Source organism: Rutilus rutilus (genome assembly GCF_951802725.1).
Source record: "Rutilus rutilus genome assembly, chromosome: 3".
In the NCBI taxonomy this organism is placed as follows: domain Eukaryota; kingdom Metazoa; phylum Chordata; class Actinopteri; order Cypriniformes; family Leuciscidae; genus Rutilus; species Rutilus rutilus.
In genome coordinates this window covers 59,207,654-59,232,328 of record NC_140211.1, presented here as the reverse complement: position 1 = coordinate 59,232,328, position 24,675 = coordinate 59,207,654, and the positions used below count along the sequence as shown (strand labels likewise).

General features: G+C 38.4%; 1 protein-coding gene across 1 annotated transcript in view; it reads left to right on the top strand.

The window, feature by feature from the left end:
• The first annotated feature begins 842 nt into the window (after positions 1-842).
• The window catches only part of nsmaf (neutral sphingomyelinase (N-SMase) activation associated factor), a 28,221-nt gene continuing 4,388 nt past the window's right edge, over positions 843-24,675 (top strand). The window contains exons 1-27 of the mRNA XM_084405435.1: positions 843-929; positions 2,206-2,295; positions 3,710-3,788; positions 3,856-3,920; positions 4,021-4,057; positions 4,130-4,180; positions 4,314-4,385; positions 5,817-5,864; positions 5,964-6,016; positions 6,574-6,703; positions 8,810-8,881; positions 8,980-9,088; positions 11,079-11,255; positions 11,699-11,778; positions 11,883-11,973; positions 12,072-12,135; positions 12,231-12,282; positions 15,251-15,371; positions 16,585-16,716; positions 16,793-16,835; positions 18,883-19,043; positions 20,688-20,796; positions 20,885-20,943; positions 21,256-21,320; positions 21,648-21,715; positions 21,833-21,956; positions 22,767-22,850. Of these exons, the coding sequence (XP_084261561.1) occupies positions 877-929; positions 2,206-2,295; positions 3,710-3,788; positions 3,856-3,920; positions 4,021-4,057; positions 4,130-4,180; positions 4,314-4,385; positions 5,817-5,864; positions 5,964-6,016; positions 6,574-6,703; positions 8,810-8,881; positions 8,980-9,088; positions 11,079-11,255; positions 11,699-11,778; positions 11,883-11,973; positions 12,072-12,135; positions 12,231-12,282; positions 15,251-15,371; positions 16,585-16,716; positions 16,793-16,835; positions 18,883-19,043; positions 20,688-20,796; positions 20,885-20,943; positions 21,256-21,320; positions 21,648-21,715; positions 21,833-21,956; positions 22,767-22,850 (2,289 nt within the window). The 5' untranslated portion in view covers positions 843-876. The remainder of the gene's footprint in view (positions 930-2,205; positions 2,296-3,709; positions 3,789-3,855; positions 3,921-4,020; positions 4,058-4,129; positions 4,181-4,313; positions 4,386-5,816; positions 5,865-5,963; positions 6,017-6,573; positions 6,704-8,809; positions 8,882-8,979; positions 9,089-11,078; positions 11,256-11,698; positions 11,779-11,882; positions 11,974-12,071; positions 12,136-12,230; positions 12,283-15,250; positions 15,372-16,584; positions 16,717-16,792; positions 16,836-18,882; positions 19,044-20,687; positions 20,797-20,884; positions 20,944-21,255; positions 21,321-21,647; positions 21,716-21,832; positions 21,957-22,766; positions 22,851-24,675) is intronic.

The window sequence follows — 24,675 nt, the reverse complement described above, 5'->3', positions numbered from 1 at the left end:
GAAAATGCTCTAGACACGCCCCTGAATACTAATACTACTAATAATAATATAATTATTGATAACGGATGCCTGACCGGGCTGTTGAGGCTAGAAACTAAGAAATTAAGGATAATTTATTAAATTACACTAACTATGCATTGTTTTAAACATGTTATTAAGAGTTATGCTTATTAATGTCCATTCTTCTGCCCCTAGCCTTTACAGGAATATTACACTTGAAAAACTCTTTAGGGTTACAATTTCTTTCAGATAAACTTTATTACCTTTTCGAAATAATGCGATTCGATGAGATTTCACTGATAATTTCAGTTCCATTTGTTTGCGAGTTGTCTCAGAGACACGCCCACATTAGGGAAATATCATGAATATTCATATAAGCGCCACCCAGTGGAACCAAATAATGTCAAGAACTGAATATATTGAATCTCCTGTCACTCAATATACAATAAAAATAAAGAAATATATTTTTCAGTATGTACTTTATGATCAGAAAAACTAAACAGTAAGAAGAAGCCGTGGTTTTCAGTGACAATCTCTGAAATCACTGTAAACAACGGGTTAAAGGGACTTATTTATTTTTACAAAAAGTTTTCATGAATTAATAATCACACAGGCAGAGGTCACGTGAGTGTTCTACAGTGGTTTAACCAATCATGATCAAGGAGCGGAATTATTATTATTTTTAAACAGAAAATCCCTTTTAGTCCCTTTACTGTATGAAGTTATGAACGGTTGAACACAGATTTTTAAAACAATAGTTAAAACATAAATAAAAAAATCGTTGATTGTTATTGTTATTTCTCCACGGCAGCGTGACAGCGATATGTCCATCGGTCACGTGGTTCTTCCTCTGTGTCCGAGCATTTCCGTGTTTACATGCCCGGATCCCTCATGGCTTTCATCACGAAGAAGGATCGCGTTAAAGAAAGGTACTGTCACACTTCACCTGGCGTGTCTATTCCCTCAGCGTGTTTTCCCTCAGGTCCGCGCAGTTTAACTCTCTGACTTCTGGCCTGTTGTGTCACTCGAGCTCGCGGGTCATTCGCCTCATAAACAGGCCAGTAAACGGACTAAACACGCAGCATTTATGATCCTAGCATATTTATGCGTTTCCTGAGGTGAATACTTCATTTAGACCTTTATTAACACTTTCCTAGCATGTGTATGTAGAGAGAGAGAGAGAGAGAGAGAGAGAGAGAGGTGTCCAGTTTATGTGTTGTTTCTCATAAAGTTCAGACTCGCTTTGTGTTTAGATGTTAGCTGAGCAGGAGGAGACGTCTTTGTTTTAATCTTAATTTAGCGGTGAACTCTTAATTTTTAGAGAGACAAGCAGTTTTGAAAAATATGAATGTCAACTGTTGAAGTCTGTCGATGTCACATGACCTCTGTCTCATTAATTATTCATTTGTTTACTTTTCGTCAGGCAAGTGCCTATAATTGCTTTCATTAAAGTCACCATGAAATCAAAATTGACCTTTATTATTATTTTTTTGATGTTGCAGTGTTTATTATTAAATAATTTATAAAGTGCTCATCACTATTTAAAACAAAAGGCGTTACGAGATTCCTTGTGGAACTCGTAATTATAGCTTGTAAACTGAGAATTTTCTGAATCATAACATTAAAAACATTAATGCAAAGGCACAAGACTGTAAACTTAATGGTTAGTGAGGGAAAGAACTACAATCCCATAAAGCATTGCAAACAGCATAATTGATGGAGAAATAAAAATAAGTCGATTTTTATTTTATTTTATATAGCCTATATATATAGCCCATATAAACAATATATTGTAAGTTTATTGTAAAAACATGCATATATATACACACATATTCAAGTATTTTGAGAGCGCAAGGCTAAGGTCTTGATTGGGTCATTCAGGAGTGGGCGGAGCTAAAGAGCTCTTACCGCTTTTTTCTACTCTCTGATTGGTGGAACTTTCTCTACAGCATTATGGGTAATGTAGTTTTTCATCATGAAATCCTCCGTTAAACACATTTATTTTAAAAAATAAGTTAAAATAATGTGGTCTTGGAGATTCCCTACGGAGAAAATGATTGGAGTTTTTACCAGAAAAGAAAGACTGTCTATTGTACTGTATGTGTAATTAATATTCATTTAATTTGTAAGGTTCCCAACATCTTTGTTTCCTCTCTTGCCTCGTCCAGCGTCAAACACTTGTCATGTTCTCATGTTTCTGTGCAGATTCTCGCTGTTGTTGCTGGATCTGGAGGAACATTATTTTGAACAACACACTGCTTATAATCTGACCAACAGCAGTCCAGAGGCGGACAGGTGAGATGCTGAGGACTGAGGACTGAACTCAATCGTTTATAAGTGAAATGCGTGAGATTTGCAGAATTACGACACTGAAAGAGTCTCCAAAAGAGTCAGTTCCTCGATGGCACTTGTTGTGTCAGACTTGTTTCTTGATTGATTTACTGTTCTTCAGGAATCAAATTGTCCTGGCGATTTGGGACTTCACTTGTTTCATTACTGGATGAATCAGTGTTTTTGAACGAATCTCTTGAATCAATGATTCAATGACTCACTCATAAAGACTTCACTCGTTTCATTACTGGATGAATCAGTGTTTTTTGAACGAATCTCTTGAATCAATGATTCAATGACTCACTCATAAAGACTTCACTCGTTTCATTACTGGATGAATCAGCATTTTTGAACGAATCTCTTGAATCAATGATTCAATGACTCACTCATAAAGACTTCACTTGTTTCATTACTGGATGAATCAGCATTTTTGAACGAATCTCTTGAATCAATGATTCAATGACTCACTCATATAGACTTCACTCGTTTCATTACTGGATGAATCAGTGTTTTTTGAACGAATCTCTTGAATCAATGATTCAATGACTCACTCATAAAGACTTCACTCGTTTCGTTACTGGATGAATCAGTGTTTTTGAACGAATCTCTTGAATCAATCATTCAATGACTCACTCATATAGACTTCACTCGTTTCATTACTGGATGAATCAGTGTTTTTTGAACGAATCTCTTGAATCAATGATTCAATGACTCACTCATAAAGACTTCACTTGTTTCATTACTGGATGAATCAGTGTTTTTGAACGAATCTCTTGAATCAATGATTCAATGACTCACTCATAAAGACTTCACTCGTTTCATTACTGGATGAATCAGCATTTTTGAACGAATCTCTTGAATCAATGATTCAATGACTCACTCATAAAGACTTCACTCGTTTCGTTACTGGATGAATCAGTGTTTTTGAACGAATCTCTTGAATCAATGATTCAATGACTCACTCATATAGACTTCACTCGTTTCATTACTGGATGAATCAGTGTTTTTTGAACGAATCTCTTGAATCAATGATTCAATGACTCACTCATAAAGACTTCACTCGTTTCGTTACTGGATGAATCAGCATGGCTTTCAAATATAAAGAATTATCGGTTATCGGTTTTCAAATATAATTTCAAATATAAAGAATTATCGGTATGGTCAAAATGTTAATATCGGTGCATCTCTATTACATTTGATGACACAAACTTACTTTGTGACTGTTAAAAAAGTATGTTCTATGGAGTATAAATGTGTGTAGTGTGAATGTAGTTCTCCTGCTATTAAAACTAGCGGATGCTAACGGTCGTCTATGATATTCAACACGCTAATCTCTTTAGTTAATGTCTTTTAAATCTCTGTTTGTCTCAACACACAGACGAACCAGCGGCTCATTAAAGATCTGCTCTAAATCGGTGATCTTTGAAGCTGATGATGCGAAGGAGCCTATTTTAAAGGTATAATACTCACATTATTATCACGCTTGCTTTCATCCTCTACAATAATGAACCGTCTCTCCTGCAGATTCCCCTGAAGGACTGCGAAGGAATCGTGGCGCTGGAGGAGTCGGCTCACAACCCGTTTATAGAGTAATACTGAGAATGACTCAAATCAATCGTTTCTTTTGTTGTTGTGAGTTTTGCAGACTTTCATCGTTCCTTTTCTTTCTTTCTGAATGCGTGTTTGCAGAAGTAAACCTGCCTGTATTCTTATAGAAACCAAGCAGGTGAGTGTGTCTCAGTTTCACTTCACTGTTTAATATCTGCAACAGGTTCAATATTTAACCCTTTTTTGTCAGATTTATCTAATTAAAGAAGAAAATGTGGTCGCGCCATATAAATACGAAAGGGTGAGTTCATTTTTTTTTTTGTGAGAAAAAGTGTGTAAGAAACAAGTTTGTTGTCAGTTTTGGCTCATTTCATACACTGCAGGGAATATTATTTTTATACTGATGTATTGTTTGATTGATTGTTGCACGTTAGGGAGAAAGAAAGGTCACGTTCCAGTTGGAGGCGTCCGGGAAAACAGAGGATGTTGTTCAGATGTTGTTACAGGTTTGCCTTTTTCTTTCTCTTGAGATTTGTGAGTTTTCTCTGGGATTTTCATCTTAACTCTCAGGGGCCGCGTTTCCACTACCCTTCAAATCGCGCAAAATTGAAATTGCGAATTGAAAATACGCCCAACGGAAACACGTCAATTTCGCAAAAACTCGCATTTATCGCAAAAAAGTTTTTAGGTTTTTCAGGCAATTCGAAAAAGAAATATTTCGCAAAACTGCAATGGAAACAGTTTTTACGCATTTACAGTCACCTGACGTAGACGAGGCGGTGTGTTTGGACAGAATACGAGACAGAGCTCTTTATTAAATTCATAAAATACAACATAATTACAGGAATAATGGATTCTAAACCTCAAATAAAGGCCACAATCAAGACCTGGAAGCAGAACTGAGTGAGAAACACCCAGAAACACCTCATATGTGCCGCTCACAAGTATAATCAGGGTCGTTCCTCACCATTATTGCTAACCCTAACCCTAACCCTAACACACATACATCTCCTTCCATTAATAATAATGGCCAGTGCAGTGGCTGGGATATAGTACATAATCCTACCAACGTCCGTTGCCATGGTGTTTGGAATGATTTTACTGATTGCGAGAGGAAAAAATGTTTTAGTCGCATAACATCAGTTTATGGAAACGCCGTCATTTCGAAATATTTTTTTGTTGACATTTAGAAAAAAACGCAAAAGTTTTGCGCAAATCTGTAATGGAAACGCGCCAACTTTCCCGCTCTTTTTTTACATTGCCTTTTTTTTTTGTATCACACATTTTAAAAATCGAAAGCCTACGAACTCAAAATTCATCCTGTGAAAATCATTTTGAAATTGGACGTTGCGTTACCATGGAAACGGTTCTCTAAATTATTTTATCCGGCTCCTCCCCTAGTGGGCGTCGCCAGGTTTCATATTACATCATTTATTTAAACTACTTTATAATCAAAACCCTTTTCGAATCTTGACAAAACACATATCCTCGAAAAGGTCTGAGTCTCAAGGTTCCATATTATGCGACTATTTATTCATAGGAGTGACGTGCACAGAAATGTGTTCATTTGTTACAGGAAAATACATGAAACAAAATTCAATGGAATGCGTGTCACCCGGTGGACATGTTTGGTACCGCGTCTAAACAAAATCTCATAGTAACTTAAATGTTTGTGATATCAACTTCAAATTTGGAGCACAGCTTGGTTAGACATATGGCTTTGATTTTATAGTTAACTGTAGAGTAAAAATAATTGAGTAAAATACCGGTATATATTTTATATAAAATAAAACATGTATTTTTCACTCAGAGTGTCGTCTTTAATACAAGACTTCGGTCTAATTCCAAAGCATTCTTGAATTACAACTATTTTATTTTGTATAGTGGTTTTCATGTCTGTTCTCGTACAGTAAAGTTAATAACTGCTGTTTCTACAGTTGCACAGAGCGTCGTGTCTGGATAAACTGGGCGATCAGACGGCCATGGTCAGTACAATCAAATACAATTCCATACGTAATTATTTGCTTCCTTTTTTGAGGATCTGTGTGTGATCTGTGTGTGATCTGTGTGTGTTTCTGCTGAAGATTGCAGCTATATTGCAGTCCCGGTTAGCAAGAACGTGTTTTGATAAGAACAGGTGAGAATATTCATTCCTCCAGTTGTTGATGATCTCAGAGTAGCAGTGAGTACAGTATTACAGTGTTCAGATGTTTGCAGTTGTGAATATAAAGTTTGTAGAGATGCACCGATATGAACATTTTGGCCGATACCGATAACCGATAATTCTTTATATTTGAAGCCGGTAACCGATATATCGGCCGATAAATCTAAATCCAAATTTTTCTATAATTTTTTAGAGCCTGATTACAAAAACAAAAGTCTCACCATTAAAAGCCACGTCTAAAACACACAATTATAATGTTCTCATTATAGTTTTATGTAGCCGATATGACACATGTTGCACTTTTACTGTATTTTCCTTTTTTGAAGTGATTCCAATCATATTTCAAGCAACTCAAACCCGTCATGTTGAGCAGTCGCATCTGGAGCGTCTCAGCTGGAGGAAATAATACAGTATCGGCTTTAATATATCAGACACATTGTCTTATCAAGCCGATATCGATAACATTAAAAATGAACATATATTGGCCGATATGTCGTGCATCCCTACTCATTATCTTTCTTTGGCTGCAGTTTTCAGGACGTGAGCGAAGTCCCGCACATGGAGTGTGTGGCGGAAACGGTTTCTCCTTTGGTGACGAACGCGGGTCACGTTTGCATCACCGATCGCAGTCTTTACTTCCAGCCTCTGAACGGCTATCCGGTGAGCTTCCTCTGTGCGACACGAGTGTCATTCTGCTGCTGTGTGTTCATTACGCTGTGTGTGTTGAAGTGTGTTTTCTCAGGTCACTGATGCACAAGCACAGTTTTATAAGGGACTCATTGGTTTTTTATTTAAAGGGATACTCCACTTTTTTCGGAAATATGCTCATTTTACAACTCCCCCAGAGTTAAACAGTTGAGTTTTACCGTTTTAGAATCCATTCAGCCGAACTCCGGGTCTGACGGTACCACTTTTAGCATAGCTTAGCACAGATCATTGATTCTGATGAGTCCAGTAGCATTTCTTTTAAAATGACCAAAGAGTTTCAATATTTTTCCTATTTAAAACTTGACTCTTCTGTAGTTAAACCGTGTACTAAGATCGACGGAAAATGAAAAGTTGCGATTTTCTAAGCCTATATGGCTAGGAACTACTCTCATTCCAGCGTAATAATCAAGGAACTGTGTGTCTGTACCATGAGTGCAGCAGGCGTAATGATATGACGCAGCGCCTGAAAATAGTCCCCAGCTCGGTAACTTCTTCCAACGTGACCGGGACTAAGTTTGTCTAACCTATTAGACCTATTTTCAGGCGCTGCGTCATATCATTACGCCTGCTGCACCCATGGTACAGCCGCACAGTTCCTTGATTATTACGCCGGAATGAGAGTAGTTCCTAGCCATATAGGCTTAGAAAATCGCAACTTTTCATTTTCCGTCGATCTTAGTACACGGTTTAACTACAGAAGAGTCAAGTTTTAAATAGGAAAAATATTGAAACTCTTTGGTCATTTTAAAAGAAATGCTACTGGACTCATCAGAATCAATGATCTGTGCTAAGCTATGCTAAAAGTGGTACCGTCAGACCCGGAGATCGGCTGAATGGATTCTAAAACGGTAAAACTCAACTGTTTAACTCTGGGGGAAATGTAAAATGAGCATATTTCCGAAAAAAGTGGAGTATCCCTTTAAGGGGCTTCCGGAGGAGATCTATAGCAGAACAGACTTGACCTTCGCCAGCAATACATTTCTCTATGAGCCTCGAAAACTGATTGTGAAAAAGGCACGACCCTCCCCGATAATGTAGAGATTACTTCTGGGCACTTCTGCCTTAATAGGCCTACTACTGTTTTTCACAGTCATCTTTTTACTTTACGACCGGGGTAAAGCAAGGGAAACTACACTTAACCTCAACAAGGCGGCATCATGAACAGCACTCGTCTCATTCGTGGAGGTGGAAAAACAAGTTATTTTATTGTATCACAATGTAAATGCTAAAGAAAAGAGAGTCGGCTGTTTTTGTCAATTTTAAGTTTTAATTAAAAATGTTTGCGATTTTAATAAGTGCACGGTTAAATATTTTACCACTTGCTTGAGTGCATCTGTATAGAAGTAGTGCATTGAATAATACGTTGTTTAAATTGTGTTTAAACGTGCATACGTCTATTAGAGAGTGTGTATGTGTACAAAGGGAATCGCAGTGCTGACAAAACTATTATTTTTTTTTATAAAAGTTGCTGATAACTTCTGGATTTGAAATACAAATAGTGAGTATGTGTTTGTGGTATAGCCACGGGTCAGTGAGTATGTGTTTGTGGTCCAGCCGCGGGTCAGTCACACACTGCAAACACAGCAGATGTGAAAGCACTACAGCGTGCGCTGCTCCTGCACATACACACTGCACGCGGAGTGTGTGTGAAACAGGCGTTAGCCTCTGCTTTCTCGTCTTACACATCACATCACATCACACACTCCACTGTTATGGGACGGTCCTTACCTATTATAATCTAATTTTCCCTAAAAGCACATTAAGAAAATAAGATTTTATTTAAGAATAATTGTTTCAAACATGAATGCACGTTAAAAAGTGAATGTTATTTCATGTCAATAAAACATGCGACGCTTGATTTGGTTTATATTGCGCTCGCTTGCGCCCTCTTGTGGGTTTAGCAGACAGTACAGCACTTTTGTCCTCTGACCTGAAGCATTGCCTTTAGAATTCGACTGTAATTAAAATGTTGCTAATATTTAATAAAGTTGCATGTTTTCATCCATGCCGAGAGTTGGTTCTCTGGCGTTCTCACGTGTGTTTCTGTGTTTGTGAAAGGATTCGGTGGTTCAGATCGAGTTGCACAGCGTGAGACGCATCTACAAACGCAGACACGGACTGAGGCCTTTGGTGAGGGATACTCTTCAATCTTTAATTCGTCTTCAGTTTTGTGTCTGTTATTTACTGTGTGTGTGTGTGTGTGTGTGTGTGTGTGTGTGTGTGTTCAGGGCCTCGAGGTGTTCTGCACAGAGGATGACCTGCGCTCTGATATATACCTGAAGTTCTACAGCACTAGCGAGAGAGACGAGCTTTACTACTACATTGCAACTTTCCTCGGTAGGCTTTATTTGTACGAGTATGTTTGTCAAGGGCTGTTGTAATGTCGTATCACATCAGGACAAGTTGTTTTAACCCCTTAACTGCCAACCCCCTTTATGAGCATAGACGCTATCCGAATGCTTTGGAAAATAGACCTAAAAATAGACCTAAGTTTGGTCTTGTTTGAAAGAAGACACAGATTATGCAACACTTCATACAATGAAATTCTGAAAAAGTTAGGGAAGTTTAAATTTACTGTAAATCAAATGTGCTGTACTAAATATTTATTATTTTATATAAAATAAATTTTTACTTTTAAAGTTACTATAAAATCAAAGCCATATATCTAACCAAGTCATGTTCCCAATTTGAAGTTTTTTTTTTGTGATTTTGTTTATGCGCCATACCAAACATGTCCACCGGGTGACACACACATTCCATTGAAATTTGTTTTGATGCATTTTCCTGTAACAAATTAATACATTTCTGTCCAAATATCACTTCTGTCACCAAATATGGAACCTTGAGACTCAGACCTTTCCAACGATATGTGTTTAGTCAACATTAGAAAAGTTTTTGATTATAAAGTAATACAATATAAATGTTGTAATATGAAACCTGGCGACGCCCACTAGGGGAGGAGCCTGTTAAAATAATTTACAGTACCGTTTCCATGGTAATACAAAGTCCAATTTCAAAACTGCTTTCACAGGATGAATTTTGAGTTCGAATGATGCCTAGTTTATGATTATTACTAAAACATGTGATATATAAAAGTCAATAAAAAGCATCAGTTAAGGGTTTTTTACATGATTATATTTTTACCTTTTTCCATTTTGTCTGTTTCATGAATTTTGTGTTTGTATTGCATCTTCAATTTGGCTGAAAAGCCATTAAATAGCCTATAACTCAAGGGTCTGTTTTCACAAACATTTGTTTCTATGCCACTTACTTTTGAAAATGAACCTAGATATACACCAGTATACCGTATAATCCTCTGTATATTATGGTTTAACTTAAATGTAACATTTTTATGTTAAAAGACATTCTCTACTGTATTTACTGACTGCTGTTAGCATGGGATTATTTCATGGGTTAAGCTGTTCACACATTGGCAGTATAAAAGCGATTTATTACATTTTGTAATAATTGCAAATGATTATATAATAGCTCTTTAAAGGGGACATATCATGAAAATCTGACTTTTTCTGTGTTTAAGTGCTATAATCGGGTGCATGTGCAACCCAGTAACTGTGTTCTGGTGAGCCTTTCTCTGCAAGCATGAAGCATACGCTCTCCTTCTGACGTATGAAGAGGATCTTATTATAATATTATCGGCCCTTAATCTGCACGTTTACACACACCAGCCGACATTTGGTTCCACACGCGACAACAGAGACCAGTTCTAACGCAATGATAAAGATCCAGCAAAGCCTGAAACTGTTCTGTGGTTGAGCACAGACGAGCACTGAACACTATTGACCAGAACATGTCACCGCTGTCTTATAAAGACCTCAGGAACTGTGGACACTTGTGGAGAAGTTCAACATGATGATGAGATGATCAGTGTAACTCCACAACAACTACACAAATGTCTCCACTAACATTCAGAAGCTCTTCCTGAGTCTCTCCGTAAGGCTGCACTCGCTACTGGTGATTCTGGGATTCTGGATGAGTGAGATTGGCCTGTTCTGTTATTGCCGGAGTTTCTGAAGCTGGTGTAAAGACTCCGCCCTCTTCTGAACGGAGGCGGAGCTAAAGCTCATCTGCATTTAAAGGGACACACACAAAAACGGGCAAATTTGACAAGCAATAATAATGAACTGGTATTTTGAGCTGAGATTTCACAAACACATTCTGGGGACGCCACAGATTTACATTACATCTGGTGAAAAGGGGCATAATATGTCACCTTTAAATAAAATGTCATTGCTAATTATGATATTGCATCCCAGTTTAACACGTGTGTGTGTGTGTGTGTGTGTGTGTGTGTGTGTGTGTGTGTCAGAGAACCACGTAGCGGAGCACACGGCAGAGAGCTTCATGCTGCAGTGGCAGAGAGGACACATCTCCAACTACCAGTACCTGCTCCACCTCAACAACCTGGCGGACCGCAGCGTGAACGACCTCTCCCAGTATCCTGTGTTTCCCTGGACCATCAGTGACTACAGCAGCTCTCAGCTGGGTCAGTGTCACACACACTCACTCACTCACTCACTCACACACACACTCACTCACTCACTCACTCACTCACTCACTCACTCACTCACTCACACACACACTCACTCACTCACTCACTCACTCACTCAGACACACACTCACTCACTCACTCACTCACTCACTCACTCACTCACTCACTCACACACACACTCACTCACTCACTCACACACTCACTCACTCACTCACACACTCACTCACTCACTCACTCACTCACTCACTCAGACACACACTCACTCACTCACTCACTCACTCACTCACTCACTCACTCACTCACTCACTCACTCACACACACACTCACTCACTCACTCACTCACTCACTCAGACACACACTCACTCACTCACTCACTCACACACACACACACACACACACACACACACACACACTAATAAAAGATGTGTTTATTTCAGATTTGCTGAATCCTGCTTCATTTCGAGATCTCAGTAAACCGATAGGAGCTTTGAACGCCGAGAGACTGGAGAGATTACTGGTGAGAAACCCTCACAGATGCACCTTATCATCACATAACAAGAGGACATGTGTTTGATGTGTGTTTGATGTGTGTGTGTGTGTGTGTGTGTGTGTGCGCTACAGGTACGCTACAGAGACATGCCTGATCCTCGTTTCATGTACGGCAGTCATTATTCATCACCGGGATATGTGCTTTTCTACCTCGTCAGAGTTGGTAAGTGTGTGTGTGTGTGTGTGTGTGTGTGTGTGTGTGTCTGTCTCTCCTGTTGCGGAGCAGAAGTTAGAGTGACGGCGCGTGTGTGTCTCCGGCAGCTCCAGAACACATGCTCTGCCTGCAGAACGGGCGCTTCGATCACGCAGACCGAATGTTCAACAGGTACTAGCACACACACACACACACACACACACAGGTCATGACAACATGTCTTTACAAAGAGAAAACTTTACAATGATGTGCGCTTCTGAGTGCAGTGTTGCCGAGACGTGGAAGAACTGTTTAGAGGGCGGCACTGACTTCAAAGAGGTGAGTGTGATGAGCCTTTTATTCAGCATATCGCCATAACCATTTTTATATTGCAATACTTTTTTAAAGTCCCCCTGTGGTGTAAATGCAGCTTATGTTGCTTACGTGTCTGTGTGCTGCTCTTAAGCAGAGACACTACAGGTGAACAGGGGAACATTTTTAACTAGCAGATATCACCATGAAGCTTTCCCAGTTGATTACCTACATTAAGATGAGGAAAAAAACGTATTACAAGTTTTCTGTAATTTAATGTTTAAATATGCAAATTAGACTATATCCAATTAAATATGCGCTTATTTGCATATATTTAAAAAAACGAAATCTGAGTATTGGATAAAGCCAGGTTAAAAAATATATTTTTATTGTATTCACATATTAGATGGGATTACTTATTAGGGGGATTTATGGAGATCTACTTTTGTTATCCTGTAAATCAGAAAATACTGTCAATAGCCTTAAAAAAAATTTTGGAATAAAATGTTATGGTATTTACAACACCAACTTTTGTTGAATGTAGGAGAAATCTACAGACGCAAGTGTAGTAAAATAAAGACCTAAATGTGTATTTCCGACTTGTTATTGAAGACAAATATCCCAAAATCTCAAAATTGACCAGACATTTAAGTCTTGGAAAACCCTTTAAAACAGACATAATTATTTAAAGGGACTTGAATTATTGAAAGACAATATATGTGAAATTACGGTTTATTGATAAAACAACCTTTTCACACATAATTAACACTGCAGCGCATCTAATATAGATATAGAGCCATTTGGCATGGCTGTGAAAGTGATATTGCTCATATAAATATCCAAATATATGAGACCGCTTTCATTCTTCAGGTCAATCATATCCATGAGAACAAAACATTTAATAAGGAAAGCGATATCATTGTCCTAGTCTCCTTTCACTGGCTAAAGTTACCGCAGTCATTGCACGCGCTGCACTTCTTATTTGTACCATTTTGTTTTATTAGTTTTTTATTGATCTTTTTTTAGAATTTGAATGATGATGGGGGTGGTGGTGGCGCAATGGATAAGACACATGCCTTTGGTGTGAGAGACCCGGGTTCGAATCCACTGTGAGACACCAATGTGTCCCTGAGCAAGACACTTAACCCCTAGTTGCTCCAGAGGCGTGCGACCTCTGACATATATAGCAATTGTAAGTCGCTTTGGATAAAAGCGTCAGCTAAATGAATAAATGTAAATGTAAATGTAAAATGATCAAGATATCGTTTGATAAGTGAGATCTCTGATTGAAGTCCTTGAAAACCAAAAAAATAGTGTTTGAAAAGTCCTTGAAAGTCCTGTAATTTTATTTTACAGTATCTGTACGAACATAGCCGCGGGAACGTATTTGATCAGGGGGTGCTGGGGGCGGGGCTTAATGGGCGGGGCTTGATATTGTGGGGCGGAGCTATGGTCAAGTTTTTTTTTAAACAAAATCCTAATATTAAAGTCCACATGAATTAAAAATTGACCATATTTACTTTGTTTGCCTAAATTGTTAGTTTTGTGGTGAACAATTCATCCGTGCAAGTCAATCCACACAAAAACATTTTTTGGCTTTGTAATCTTTAATCAAAATCTGAAAATGCCCCTCCCCTCTGCATTGGAGGACCTTCTCTGATGACGTATGTTTGACGGCTTGGTTTGGGAAACGCTTAACCACTCCCCTCAAACCGTTAGTCTGCTATGAGCGAGAGATGGAGAGGAGGAGCGCTAGAGTAAAACCCTGCCCTCTGTTCAATATACAGCACTGGGAAATACGTCACAGCACTGGAGAAAAGTCGTTTGCAACTTCCGGTTCACGCGGACTTTAAACAGCCCAAACAAAAAGATGAACATACAAATGAATGAGTACAGAGTTGTGAGACGCTTTAAAAAGCACAGCACACAAATCTGCATAATACCTTATGATACTCACTCAGGAGTGCCGGTTCACACAGGAAGCATAATCTTTCAAAGCGAAAACGCGGGCAGTGGAACGGGGGGAAACACAAGGTCTTGAGGCGCGTTTTAGTTGAACTTATTTTAACTTGAGTGCTGCGTTTTGAGAACGCTGTGTCATGCGCAACAGTTAAACACGAGTAGTGCGTTCACACTGACAAACAATGGAAAAGTAGCAGAGTGGAATGGTTGATGTTCTGTGTGAACAGCCTATATAGTCTAAAAAACATCTATATTTAGTTTTTTCACATGCATTAAATGAGTGTCAAATCAGTTCTGAGATGCTGGTCCTCAACCAGTGTCACGTCACTCACTCCATGCCAGATCGGCTTATTGCCTCATGATATACTCATTTCTTTTAGAGTTATAAAACCCTATTCGACAACATATAAAAACGAGTAGTTTTATAAAGGTTGAAGGTGTTCTTAAAAAACAGGTTGAAAAACAAAAAGTTATTTAAAAGTCATGTTAAATTCCAATGTAGTGAAACAGCTGTCGTCAGGGGGCGCTGCAGCTCCATGTGTACAAACCCTGTTTTTAATCTGCTTTAAGTCAAACCATGTGTAAGTTCATAAGTCGACACCATTGCTGAGTATTTCCTCCTTAAAACTGCAGTGAACCAAAGACAGTCTCAAAAACACGCTTTGAAATCGCTGGTGTTTCTGACGTCACAAACTACCTTGTAACCAATCAGATCAACGTGTGATCGTCAACCAGTGGATCTCTGAGCTGAGTGAGTGAGTGGAGGCGGGGCTCATTTGCATATTCATAGAACCGCAAATACTAAATGAGGCAAGGGTGTCGAGTTACATTCAAGATATTTTAATGCTTTTTTCAAGTAAAAAAACATTTAAATATGGCATTTTGGTGATCAAACGTGAGTTTTAAGGAATAAAATGATTGACTACAGGGGGACTTTAATAATTCTGTGTGCTAAGGTCCTTACTGTGCTTGATTTTCAGTCTTGCAATAGTATATTTGATGTGTGTGTGTGTGTGTGTGTGTGTGTGTGCAGCTGATTCCTGAGTTCTATGGAAGTGACAGCAGTTTCCTGAAGAATCTGCTGGGTTTGGATCTGGGCCGGAGGCAGGGAGGAGGAAGAGTGGAAGGTGTTGATCTTCCTCCGTGGGCATCAGGTGCACATGCGTTCTTCTGTCCCTCATGACCACACGATGTTCGATTCGTTTCATATCATATCGGGGCTCAGAGGAGCTCAAACACTCAACCAGACTATTTAAATGTGAGCAAGCGATCTCATTGGCTGCAGGATCAGCAAAGCCAATCAGCTTGTGCCGTGCGGTAATGATGTGATTGCATGTAAATCACGCCCTCTAGTGACTGAACCCGGTATTTCTTTAAAACTATAGTCCCTTTGATTGGGAAAATGTTTATATTAAGATATCTACAGAATATTAGCGTTTATCAGTCTTATTAGCTGAAAATGTCAAGATATGGGGCAAATTCACTATTTAATCTTATTCAGACTTACGTTTTTCTCTAAACAAATGATCAAAACTACGGAAAACCCCATAGACTTTCTTTGAAGGCGGCAAAACTTTTATACAATAACTAGCAACTAGCTTAGGACATGTTAACATGTTCAAACATGTTAGCACCACATTAAATTATGTTAGCAGCATGTTAAATCATGCTAGCAACGTGTTTAAACATGCTTCTAACATTCAAATTTATGTTAAAAACATGTTAAATTGTCTTAACAATGTTAAATCATGCTATCGATGTGCTCATTCATGTTAGCAACATGTTAAAACATGTTAGCAATATGTCAGCAATTGGTAAGACATGTTAGTAACATGATAAATCATGTTAGCAATGTGTTAAAACATGTTACCACCAAGTTAAATCATACTAGCAACATGCTAAGTAATGCTAGAAATGTGTTAAATTGTTATATTATGCTAGCAATCTGATAAAACACTATCAACATGCTTGTTCGCAATGTGTTTAAACAATGCAAGTACATGCTAATTCGTGTTAGAAACATGTTAAAACATGTTAGCAACATGTTAAATCGTGTTAGCAACATGTTAAAACATGCTAAAACATGTTAGCAATTGATAAGACATGTTAGTAACATGTTAATTCATGCTAACAGTGTGTAAAAACATGCTACAAACATGTTAGCAAAATGCTAAATAATACTAAGACATGCTAACAACATGATAAAACTTGCTAGTAACATGATTAAACATGCTAGGAAGCTTATTAACATCCAAACAAGGCTTTGTCAAGCCAGCATAAAAGTTTGTCCCGACAAATACTTTCATGTTAATGGTTTTTTAACACTCACTTTACAACACGTTGTTTGTTTCACATGTGCATACGCAGATCCGGACGACTTCCTGCAGAAACAGCGTCTGGCTCTGGAGAGTCAGTGTGTGTCTGAACACCTGCACGAGTGGATCGATCTGATCTTCGGGTATAAGCAGAAGGGCAGCGAGGCCGTGGCCAGCCATAACGGTAAAATAACACCGATATTATACAATATGAAGGATTAGTATGTTATTCATATTATCGTATGTCTGCTATATTACAGTGTTCCATCCGCTAACCTATGAGGGAGGAGTTGACTGCGATAGGTAACGTCAATACATTAAAATCTCTCTGTCTCTCATTAACCCTTGTGTGACCTTATGGACATTTTAGTCTTTTTCAGTGTCTTGTTGTTGATTATTTTGCCTGTGTTAATGCCAACTGCATATATTTTGGCACAAGTGTGTATTTTTATTGGAATTTTACTATTTCACCCCCATTTCCTTTAAAAAATCTATTTTGCACCAGATACACTCATGACCTTAAGGACAAAAGTGTCCCCATTGAAACCCTTTTCTTCTGGGGCTTTTATTCTGTTGGCAAGACTTCAGTTATGCAGCTCTAATTGTGTGTGTGTGTGTTTTGCTGCATCTAATGGGGAAAAGTGGTACTGCGCCCAAACAAAATTTTTTGAGATATCAACCTCAGATTTGGAACACGACTTGTTTAGATTTTTTTTTAGCAGTTTTAGAGTTCAACATGTTTCATAAAATATATATTTTATATAAAATAATGTTCATAAATAATTTTCATAAACTTAAACCTCTATAACTTTGTTGGTTTCACTTTTTGGGCCCTATTTTAACGATCTGAAACGCAAGTATCAAGCGCGAAACACAAGTAACTTTGTGGGCGGGTCTCGCAAATCTAAAATGTGTTGGTCTGAAGGTGTGGTTTGGGCGTAACGTGAAATAAACCAATCAGAGCGACATCTCACATTCCCTTTAAGAGCAGGCGTGCTTGTTCCATGGCGGATTGCTATTATAACGGCGGATTTGCCAGACGCACGCCAGGAGCGGCTCACAGCCGAGGAGACCGACGTTCTCGTCAGGGCCGTAAAACACAGAGAAGTGACATTGGGGACGGAGAAACACACACAAATTAGCTTTGATTAGCTTATGATAATTTGAGTAAATGTGTAAGCCAGATTTATGCCTATTTTTCACATCTTCATGGACACCACAATGATTTCCCTCGTGTGGAATATTTTTCCTTGTAATTATGTATGATTTGCAACAATGTGAACTGCTGCTTCTGTGTAGATGAGAGAAGCAAAGTGTGTGTGTGTTGTGCACACGCTACATTGATTATGGCCAAGCATGCGCCCTTAAAGCTGCATTCAGTAACTTCGGGATTTCTTCGCTGTATTCTCGCTTTTTGCTCGCAGGTTTCTCTCTAGAGCTCCCCCACAGCTTCGGAATAGATATTTGACAACACTGTTGTAAAAACTTGTTGGCTATTCTCAGACACCAGAGGCTAGCAGATCAACGACATCAAAGCAGATGGGACATTCTTTAAAACGTCTTCTTCCTTCGGGTTCGAACAGCGTGAGGGAGCGCAATAATGACGGCATTTTAGCAGATTTCTTTTGGCCGTAAAGCAATTGTTTACATCGCGAGACCTGATATCACGCGAGACTTCCTGACGCGGCGGCCGGTGGCCCGCCGCCCCAAAGTTGCAAGTGTGTATTTTCCGCTCACGGGCACCAGGGGGTTGCGAAACGACCACCATTCAGCCCGAAATAAGTAATATAACCATTCCAATGACTCCGAAGCTGTTCAGTTAAGGTAAAAAAAGTTACTTAGTTCACCTTTAAAATAGCGTCTGAATAACGCGCCACTGATTTAAGACGAGGTTTCTCCTGGTCTGTGGAGGAATTGTTTTCTGAAACTGCAAAATAGCACCAGGGAACGTTTGCACCGGAACACGCCTCCTCTTTTCGCTGAACCGCCCCCGGGAGCGCAAGTTCATTCCCTAATTTACTGACGTGCGTCTGTGGAGGGAAAAGTCCGCTGTGCGCGGGTGCAAAATAGGAATGATACATGCGTCGCTGTGCAAAGTCAATTGCGCTGGGTGCAAGATAGGGCCCTTTAACTTTTTCGTACTTCAACAATAATCTACCAAGGGTCTTCTTTAAAATGAGACCAAACTTAAGTCTGTGCTCCCAAACTTCAGTTTTTTGACACATTTTTGTCCACTATGGACCTTTTTAATTGATGCACAAGGGTTTCATAGCTCATCGTTTTGATTTTTCTTTGTGTTTTATATTTGTCAGTGTACATTTTGTCAGTGTGTATGTGTGTGTTTCTGCAGTATTGAGGACACGGATCAGAAAATAGCCATGCTAACTCAAATACTGGAGTTTGGCCAGACGCCACGGCAGCTCTTCACCACTCCTCATCCTCAGAGGATCACTCCTCGCTTCCACAACCTGTCAGCAACCGTCAGTTTCAGCAGCTGCGAGCTCTCGCCAGGTACCGGCGCATCCCTGGCCCAAAAAGCAAAAGAAGGGATGACACTTGGTGACTTTTGTCGCATTAGCTATGGAAGCTTGTTTCCGCCACTGAATAATAAATAAATAATAATAATTGCGACTTTTTATCTCACAATTCTGACTTTTTTTCTCACAATTGCGAGATATGAAGTCGCAATTCTGAGAAATAAAGTTGCAATTGCGAGATATAAAGTCGCAATTCTGAGAAATAAAGTCGCAATTGCAAGATATAAAGTCGCAATTCTGAGAAATAAAGTCGCAATTGCGAGATATAAAGTCGCAATTCTGAAAAATAGTCGCAATTGTGAGAAATAAAGTCGCAATTCTGAGAAATAGTCGCAATTGCGAGATAAAAAGTCGCAATTCTGAGAAATAAAGTCGCAATTGCAAGATATAAAGTCGCAATTCTGAGAAATAAAGTCGCAATTGCAAGATATAAAGTCATTGTGAGAAATAAAGTCGCAATTCTGAGAAATAGTCGCAATTGCGAGATATAAAGTCGCAATTCTGAGAAATAAAGTCGCAATTGCAAGATATAAAGTCGCAATTCTGAGAAATAAAGTCGCAATTGCAAGATATAAAGTCGCAATTCTGAAAAATAGTCGCAATTGTGAGAAATAAAGTCGCAATTCTGAAAAATAGTCGCAATTGTGAGAAATAAAGTCGCAATTCTGAAAAATAGTCGCAATTGTGAAAAATAGTCGCAATTGCGAGATATAAAGTCGCAATTCTGAGAAATAAAGTCGCAATTGCGAGATATAAAGTCGCAATTCTAAAAAATAGTCGCAATTGTGAGAAATAAAGTCACAATTCTGAGAAATAAAGTCGCAATTGCAAGATATAAAGTCGCAATTCTGAAAAATAGTCGCAATTGCGAGATATAAAGTCACAATTGTGAGAAATAAAGTTGCAATTAGAAGATATAATGTCAGAATTGCATGATATAAAGTCGCAATTGCGTGTTATAAATACAAAAACAATACAAAAAAAAATAAAAATACGAAAACTCAGTCTTTTGTTGGTGTGAACTACAAATCAGCCATGATGTAAAAACCCCCCAAAAAACACAGCAATGAAGGGGTTAATCTCAATTTCTAACAAAATTGTAATTCTGACTTTATAAGACGCAATTGCGACTTTATTTCACGCAATTCTGACTTTATATCTCGCAATTCTGACTTTATAACACACAATTTTAAAAAACAATACAAAAAATACAAAAACTCAGAGTCTTTTGTTGGTGTGAACTACAAATCAGCCATGATGCAAAAAAACAACAACAAAAAACACAGCAATGAAGGGGTTAATCTCAATTTCTAACAAAATTGTAATGTTTGATTGTAATCATAATGCAAAACCTTAAACTTATCTAACAGAAAAATATCTAAACCTTGACGAAAAGTGGTCTCTAACAATTTCTAAATGTGAATCTAAATGCAAAACCTAATAAAAGTAAGAAATTATGTTTAAAAAAGACAACAACTGGCAAATCCAAAAGCCTCTCTGTGTGTTTATAGTCATACTCACTTTGAGTCATACACACTATGACATACGCCTCCTGGCACTATTCTCACTTAAAACGTTTATTTTAAAGGCCTTGACTCTATTTTAATCTGAAATACAGTGTCTCCGAGTATGGACTCGTTCGAGGACCTGACTGAGGAGAGTAGGAGAATGGCCTGGAGCAACATGAACAAACTTGAGTTGCAGTCTTGCTACAAAATACACAAGGAGTGAGTATCTGTTGGTGTGGTTGTGTGTGTGTGTGAGAACAGATGGTTAGCGAGAGCTGCTTCTGACGCTGGTGTTGTGCTTCTGCAGGGCAGTAACAGGCATTGCTGTGACCCTCAGTGGAGATGCCATCTTCTCCACTTCTCAAGGTCAGGAATCCCTCCGTTATTTAGTCTCAAGTCAGTGAGAGGCTGCCATAAATTCCTCTGATTGATTTCTCAGAACTGTAATATAAATGTTAGCACAATGCTAGCATGTTTAACATGTTGTTAGCATAAATTAACACATTGCTTGCATGTTTTAACATGTTGTTAACATTTAGCACATTGCTAGCATGGTTCTACCATGAAATAACACATTGCTAACATGTTGCTAACATGATTTAACACATTGTTAACATACCTCCAGCATGATTTAGCACATTGCTAACATGAATTAACACGTATTGTATCCTCATGTAGACTCTACACTCAAGATGTTCTCCAAAGAGAATGGCCTGCAAAGAAGCGTGTCCTTCTCCAACATGGTAAGCTCTTTAGCGAAGACGCAGTGGCCCCAAAAAGTATTTGGATGCATAAGCTACACTTAAAATCAGAGTCGGGAGAGAGGAGCTGTAATAATGTAAAATATGTGAAAAAAAAAGCGTTTTCTAACAATGCGTAACATATTCTAGTACACCCCAAAAAAACAAAATCAAGACTTAGTAAAAGGCCACAATAGGACCCTTTAAGACATTCACTGCCTTTATGAGGACACTTGAACTGTGGCAAATGCTTTCTGGAGCCCCTGTACAACAGCCTCATTACATAAGAGCTTCTCTGACCTCTGACTGAAACACACTCTTGACATGAAGGCGCTGTCCTCCTGCCTGATGCTGCCTGATGATGAGATCGTCGTGTGCTCGTCCTGGGACAATAACGTGTAAGAGTTATACACTGACCACAATCATATCCCTGCAATTCTGAAAGACACATTCCTCATTGTTTTCACTCGGTCTCCCCTCTTCTCTCTTCTCCTCCTCTTGCATCCCTGACTCAGGTACTTTTACTCAGTAGCGTATGGAAGAAGACAGGAGACTCTGATGGGTCATGATGATGCGGTCAGCCATATTTGCTGGAGGGACGACAGACTTTACACGGCATCCTGGGACTCGACTGTGAAGGTCTTGGCCGAGTTTGCTTCCTTGCGTAACATTTAAGGACTAAACCTGTTTACTTGGTACCAAGTGTTTAAAAATTTCAGAAACATCGTCAGAAAAGTTATAGTTGCATATTCGGTAACACTTAAACCTTAATATATAATGCATTATAAAAGTATTGATTATGCCTTGAGATGCTCTTTATAATGCATTGTGGGTCTCATGAGTAATTGTAACCACAGTTATAATACATTATAATCAGGGCTGTCAACATTAACACGTTAACGCATGCGCTTCATTTTTGTCCAGTTTAACGTGTTCAAATATTTAATATTTGGAGCCTAATAAATGTTACAAAATTGATAGCTTTTAGTTACACTGTAATGTTGAACGGCTATAATTACTGCTAAAAATTGAGGTAATTTTGCTGTATTAATATCAGTGATACTCTGACCTTCATTCATAAAAAGATGCTATTAAACAAGTAGTTAAAATATACTGCCTTTATGTTGTCTCTACAGTAATGTGGAGATTAACTGTGAAATTATTACATTATACAATATTTAAACTAAATATAAACCAATAAAAACGTAAGTGTTTTTAATTGCGATTAATCACAGAAAAAAGTTGTGATTAATCGAGTACATTTTTTTTACTTGATTGACAGCATTAATTATAATGCATTTTAACTTTGGTTACAATTATTTATGAAAAGATATAATGCATTATAACACGTTAGTAAACCATTACCACATATTCCAACTAATTAACTTTTCTCTCCATCTGGTAATAATAAGATGTGTTGACGAGCTGCGTTCTCTGTTTCCTCCGCAGATCTGGAAGTGTGTCGCAGACGACGTCTCCAGTAATAAGCGCTCCGGGTTCGATCCGCTGGCTGAGTTTGAGCATGAGGCCGGGGTTTGTGCCGAGAGATCTTAAACACTGTGATATACACACACTGAGCTGTCGTACAACTCGCCGTGTGTGTGTTCGGCACTTCTCAGAACAGCTGTGCAACAGTAGACGATAGAAAGTCTCGTCACACTTTACAATACGGTTCATTAGTTAACATCAACTAAGAATGAACGGTAATTCTTCAGCATTTATTAATCTTAGTTCATATTAATTTCAACATTTACTAATACGTTATTAAAATCAAAAGTTGTATTTGTTAAGTAAGGGTTAATGCCCTTCGAGGTGTCAATTGAATAATGGATGACGGCGAGGCGTGCGTGTCGATTAATACCTGACAATGGACACCTCGCCGGGCATTAACCCGCTTAGACAGTGGACACCTCGCCGGGCATTAACCCGCTTATACCATGGACACCTCGCCGGGCATTAACCCGCTTAGACAGTGGACACCTCGTCGGGCATTAACCCGCTTATACCATGGACACCTCGTCGGGCATTAACCCGCTTATACCATGGTCACTTGCCAAATAACACATTTTTAAAACATTAGTTTATATTTTAATTAGTTTTACAATCGAAATCTAAAGTTTTTACAAACAATAACTTGGTTTCCCTGGTTATGCCTGACGGTTTATTTACTAGGTGTCCTCTATCACTTTTTAATGGACACCCTGCAGCCAATCAGAATCGAGTATTCACGTAATGCACTGAGAACTAACATGAACAGCTGGATTTTTATTAACTAACATTAACAAAGATTAATAAACACTGTATCAAGTGTATTGCTCATCGTTAGTTCATGATAGTTAATACATTACTAATGTTAACTAATGAACCTTATTGTAAAGTGTAACCGAAGTCTCTAAACCACACTATTTACACCGTGAGATTTTATCGAATCCTTTAAGATGATGTGACCAAGACGACTAGCCGTGATTAACGATCACACAGCGATGAGAAATCATCAAAGTTTGAAGTTAGTTGTTGAATAAAACGGCTCAAACTGAAAGAGTAAGGGTGATCTGCATTATTATATTTCTCTATAGACTTTATTCAAGCTTCAAGAATACAAGTTTAATGCTGAAAAATGCTCAATATTTCAGCTTCCAGTGTTTATTAACTTTGATTTGGGGCAAATATGACGTAATGCTAACACCATTTTGCCCTACGACAGTAGATCCCAGAAGATTTGGGTTTGCAGTCAGATGTTCTGTTCTCTATTAATATCAGAGAAAAGATGTTCTTTATAAATGCTGATTGGTTGAGCTTGATGAACGCACTGTTAAAGCTGAAGTGTCTCCCAGAATGCTGATGCTGGATAAAGTGTCACATGCCAAGGTTTAGAAAAGGTCAGATTTGTAATAGTGTAAGTCATGCAGTGTTGCACACAAAATTAAAATAAGTGATTAAAATGTAAAATATAATGATTCAAAAATGAGTACACGTGTGCCCTATGCCCTCTACAGTGTAGTGTATGAGCTTTATAAAGCTGCGGCAGTCGAGTGCATGAAGTGTCCAACATTCCACAGTTTTATTTAGTGTGGGTTTTTTAGCATTTAAAGTAGAGATGCACCGATATGAACATTTTGGCCGATACCGATAACCGATAATTCTTTATATTTGAAAACCGATAACCGATATATTAACCGATAAATCTAAATCTAAATTTTTATATAATTTTTGAGAACCTGATTACAAAAACAAGTCTGATCATTAAAATCCACGTCCCAAACACACAATTATAATGTTCTCATTATGATTTTATGTAGCCGATATGACAGACTTGCAGACGTTGAACTGTATTTTCCTTTTCTGAAGTGATTCCAAT